Here is a 4,744-nt window from a genome sequence, read left to right as displayed (position 1 = left end):
CTTACATTTTTATTGGATGTGTTGATTTTTGATATCCAGAGTGTGAAGCTTCTAGGGCTTGTATAGGACAATCAAAAAGGACAATAAACCAGAAGAAAAATATATTTACATATTTATTAGCATCAGTAAAGTTAAATGCAAATGGACATTCGTTTATAGCAAAAAATCACACATGAGCTGCAGTGTAAGAAGCCGCTATGAAAACACGTTTCAGTTATTTAATAACATGCCATAGCTGTGTGGCACAACCATACTGATTTCCATTGTTGACCAAATAGTAAGATAGAAACTTTTAGTATGTGAATAAACAGAAATAATGGATATTTTTAGGAACTATTACCAAAATAATATAATTGCATGAAAATTAATTGTTAAACCTGGCTTTTACAGTTCCAACCGAAATCGGGAAAATGATACAAGAAAAAGCAGAAATTCTTAAAAATTAATATACAAATGAGTCAGAATGATGTATCATTGTCATACTGCTTTAGGATAACGGAATGTGGTTTGATGTATGTAAATTGCATACTGAAAAAAGTAAGTTTAATAATCACTATGTATTTCAATCAAACCATAAGACTGCACAATTGTTCTCTTTCTGACAATGACACAGAGAAAAAGAAGCTTAACCTGCTACATTCGTGATCACTACTGTTTCCGCCGTTACCTCCGGATGCAGAAAAGAGGAACAGTGGAGGCCAACCAAGCCAGCAAAGCATACAAGTGCATTATTTATGCTCACAAGAAAACTTCAGCAGTAAATATCCTCACAGTCATTTTTACTGGTAGCACTGTAAGCTGCAACTGGAAAATAATGCTGTATTACATAGGAATCCCCAACAGTGCATTTTCAGCTGCTGGCATAGATGACACATTGAAAAAATGGTAATGCTTTACATTTAACTGCACCTTCATAAGGCCTCTGTAATGCATTCATAGAACATTCAGTATGCCTTCATAATGCATTCATAGAACATTCAGTATGCCTTCATAATGCATTCATAGAACATTCATAAGCAGCAGCTAAATATACCTTACCATCCTAACATATCTTAACAGCTTTAATATACATTATTATATGATAATGTTTGTTATTAATGTGTCTTACAGCTGTCATGTCTTGTTAATTAGAAGTGTTATGAATGTGATGCTCTGACTCACATGCTGCTTATGAATGCTCTATGAAGGTACAACTAATGTAAAGCATAACTAGGAAAATATGAAAAGAGAGGTAATGAGACCGAGGGGATGCAGAGCTGTAGCAGTTCTGCTGTGGAGCCCCTCTGCTCCTGCTGCACCCCCCAATGCCGTGCATGTGCGCCGGAGGCAGAGGCGTGGCGATGGAGGCGCACTAAGCGAGGAAGTGCAGGAGCACACTGGGTCACTTTCTCCCAAACATGCGTCTCCTTCCAGCTGAGTCCAGCTCAATAGAAGAAGTACACTGATGGGGCAGGGGGGACGGGGGGGTGTGGGGGGGACAGCGAAGAGAAGAGACATTGGTCAGACACTGGGCAGACACCAGTCAGACACTGGGCAGACACCGGGCAAAACACTAGTCAGGCACCGGGCAGAGACCAGTCAGGCAACGGACAGACACCAGTCAGGCACCGGACAGGCACCGGACAGACACCAGTCAGGCACCGGACAGACACCAGTCAGGCACCGGACAGACACCGGACAGACACCAGTCAGGCACCGGACAGACACCGGACAGACACCAGTCAGGCACTGGACGCCAGCTGATATGCAAGTATTGGTGCGGAAGTACCATAGCTGGATTTTTTCCTTGGCCTGAATTCCAGTTCATAAATACCCTTCTAGCTGTAAAACCACTGGAGAGCTTGAAAACAATAAATCCTTTTTGTTGAAGTGGGTAATGAGAAAAATGTGCACAAAAGATGGCCCCTGTTTTACTTTTACACTGTATACTTAGTAGAATGTGATGTAGTGGGATTTCAGTTCAGGCCTGATGGTCTTTGGTGTCGCCTATTTCCATGCTTGAGATGGTCTGGTAATCACCGCCTCCACAGTTTGGCACAATATGGTTTTGTTGGGTCTAATATCGGTCAATGATAGAAAAAACGAGTCACAGCCAGTGCTGTAGAACGTACACACACATATGTGCAGTACATGTAACACACAGTAATGCCGGATATTTGAGAAGGACAAAAATATCGATTTGTACTGACAAAATGGCTGCCAGGCCTCTGCTGTTAACCTCAGTCTCCATTAGCAAAGCACTAATTTGTATATCACTGCTGACAATTTTTGAGTTATAGCGTCTTCAGAGAAGTCGGGTTGATGTACAAGATAAGAGTGTTCGTGGAGGCAGCGGTTACTGAAGCTTCTCTTACGGAACGCGGAACTATGTAGATACTCACTGAACAAGATTCCAACCACGATGATGCCTATTATGGCCATCATGATCATCATCTGTGGGGAGAAAGACGCATGCAGCATGTCACCAAATTGAGATGAAACAGCAGATGTTCACTCAGACAGATCATTAAAATCCCCTCCTGTGTTACTTTTTGCTAATGAGTACGGATTTACTGACTGACCGCTCATACTGATGGTGATGCACTCACACAAGAAAAAACAGCAATTCATGCCTAAATTGTGTCACTGCAATAAACTGCACTGCATTTACTGTATAACTATGTTCGTTTATTAAACTACTGGTGTCATTAATAAGGCACTGATTTTTAAGGTACTCTACTAAGACCAAGGCACATTCTTAATTACCATGTTGTGTCCTTGCAAGCCCTGATCTGGATTGTCATGCCGCGATCGTGCCGGTCCCCCCGTGTGCTACGCCCCCTTCATCTAACCCGTGTGGAATCCCCGTGTTACCAGCTGCTTCGAGTCATGTTGATTGCTGTTGTGTATTTAAGTCTGCGTCAGAGTAGACGTCAGTTCTATGTCTATGAGCGCCGTAAATTAAATGTACGTTATTCAAATACGTACAATAAGAATACGCAATTAAATTTAAAATGAACACACTTAGATATCCGAGTGACGCTGTGGCCCTGCCTGCTGACTAATGTCTGAGCGCTATTAGGGGCTCTGCCTCCGTACGGACAGACCTTACAGTTCTTCCACCAGTACTTATTCTTCAGCTTGGCAGCGCTGCTCTCGAACTGCGAGGCGCCCGCCTGCAGCGCGTCGGCCCGGTCGTCCAGCTCGGAGAGCTTCTGGTCTCTCTCCAGAACCTTCTCCACATTGACACGCATGATGTCCACCACCTGTCGGACAACAGGGTTTCAGCCACGACATTAACGCTGAACAGCAGCAGCACATAGATCGGGACGGGAGATAGACGTTTGTCTGGCCTTCGCCTTCAGTAGATTTACCTGGTCTACTTGGGCCTGGGATTGCTGTAGTCTGCGGTTACTGGTCAGGTTGGGTGGCGGCGCTGGTGGGCCGCCTTCGCCCTCGCCCTCGGGGGCTCCGCCAGGAGGGTTGGCATCAGGATCAGACCTATAGAGGCAGCTGGATGGCTAGTAAGAACTGGGCTGGTATTGGTAGGTCACACATTCCCAATAAACGCAAAAAGAAAGATGCTTCTGTCCACTGATGAGAAAAATGAATACGGGGGTTGTTTTTTGCAGCAAAGCAGCCTGATATTTCACTGTTTGGGTATTAGGGCTGCAAAAATACATGCAAGAGAAATAAAGCTGACACTTTTAATACATTTTCGTATCAAAGTAAGGTAGGAATAAAGAATAAATAAATGTCGTGTTTTTATAATTTTAAAATCATTAAACATCAACTGAAAAAGAGACAAATGGAATTTACTGGAATAGTTATGTGGCGGTCATGCACACAGATACCACAAAATAAACTACTGCACAGAATTCTGGCTTACGTTATATAGCCTCCATATAGCACAATATAGAATGAAAACATTTAATCTTAGTATGATTAGCCTATATAATTCATATGTGTACCCAATAAGGAAATTCAGATGAGTAAGCGAAATATTTTATCTGAAATGTAAATCGATGTTACAGAGCAGATATCTTGCACATTTTAACATGAAACAAATATCGTTTACTCACATCTTCTTTGCAGCTGCCCTGAAAGACTGAGTCACTAGCAGGACGATCCCGGAATGTCTGAAAAGGCAGGGAGCAGAGAGAAAGGGAGGGGGGCAGCGTGCAAAAACAGGGCTTAAAGACAGACAGTGTGAAACTGTGCCAGATGCTCTGAATGCAGAGTAAAATCCGAGAGACGTTTCCAGTCAAACGACTGGCTGAATTACTGCATGTTTCCCATAATTCGGTGAAATAACTGCGCAGATGTGTAACAATGTGAAACGCGCCGACTTGCGAGTTCGCGGAGAGTGCCGCAATACCGACCTGCATAGGCGACGTTTATCCCGCAGCACGCAGCCGTTTCTCAACCCAGAGAAACGTGTTTTTTTCTTCCAATTTCGAGATTTATTTAAATTAAGAACTATATCGAAATGATGAAAAAAATCATAAATGGTGTTGAAGAAGTAATTGATCAGTATCAGTGACGGATACTATTTTGGGGAGTGGCAAGGTGGGAAATAAGAAGAGCAACCATTTAGAAACGGGGATGAGCAAAATATTGTCTTTCTATTGCCTGTTATGGAATTATACAACGCTGATTTGAGGAAGCAACTAAGAAAGTGTGATCAGTGATCTCCAGATGGAGCATAACAGTAGTTGAGAGATAGAACCTGCTGGAATACAGGTTAGTGGGTGAATTTGCGGTT

At 42.9% G+C, this 4,744-nt stretch overlaps 1 protein-coding gene across 1 annotated transcript; it reads right to left on the bottom strand.

Annotated features, from left to right (window-relative positions):
- Window positions 1-100: 100 nt before the first annotated feature.
- LOC125719106 (vesicle-associated membrane protein 2-like) lies at window positions 101-4,424 on the bottom strand. The gene is made up of 6 exons (XM_048993608.1): window positions 4,362-4,424; window positions 4,062-4,118; window positions 3,354-3,480; window positions 3,087-3,245; window positions 2,382-2,433; window positions 101-1,441 (listed from the first exon to the last, which is right to left on the bottom strand). Coding segments are annotated over exons 2-6 (357 nt in total). The 5' UTR covers window positions 4,064-4,118; window positions 4,362-4,424; the 3' UTR covers window positions 101-1,424.
- Between the last annotated feature and the right edge of the window lie 320 nt (window positions 4,425-4,744).

This window comes from Brienomyrus brachyistius, chromosome 23 (genome assembly GCF_023856365.1).
Source record: "Brienomyrus brachyistius isolate T26 chromosome 23, BBRACH_0.4, whole genome shotgun sequence".
NCBI lineage: Eukaryota > Metazoa > Chordata > Actinopteri > Osteoglossiformes > Mormyridae > Brienomyrus > Brienomyrus brachyistius.
The sequence above is the reverse complement of the archived record's forward strand: the minus strand, read 5'-3'. Positions and strand labels throughout refer to the sequence as shown.

Excerpts from the sequence above, each read along its gene's own strand:
- LOC125719106 (XM_048993608.1), bottom strand. Across the intron at positions 3,246-3,353 it reads CCCAGGCCCAAGTAGACCAG|GTGGTGGACATCATGCGTGT; the intron begins GTAAATCTACTG and ends GTTGTCCGACAG. Across the intron at positions 2,434-3,086 it reads ACTGGTGGAAGAACTGTAAG|ATGATGATCATGATGGCCAT; the intron begins GTCTGTCCGTAC and ends TTCTCCCCACAG.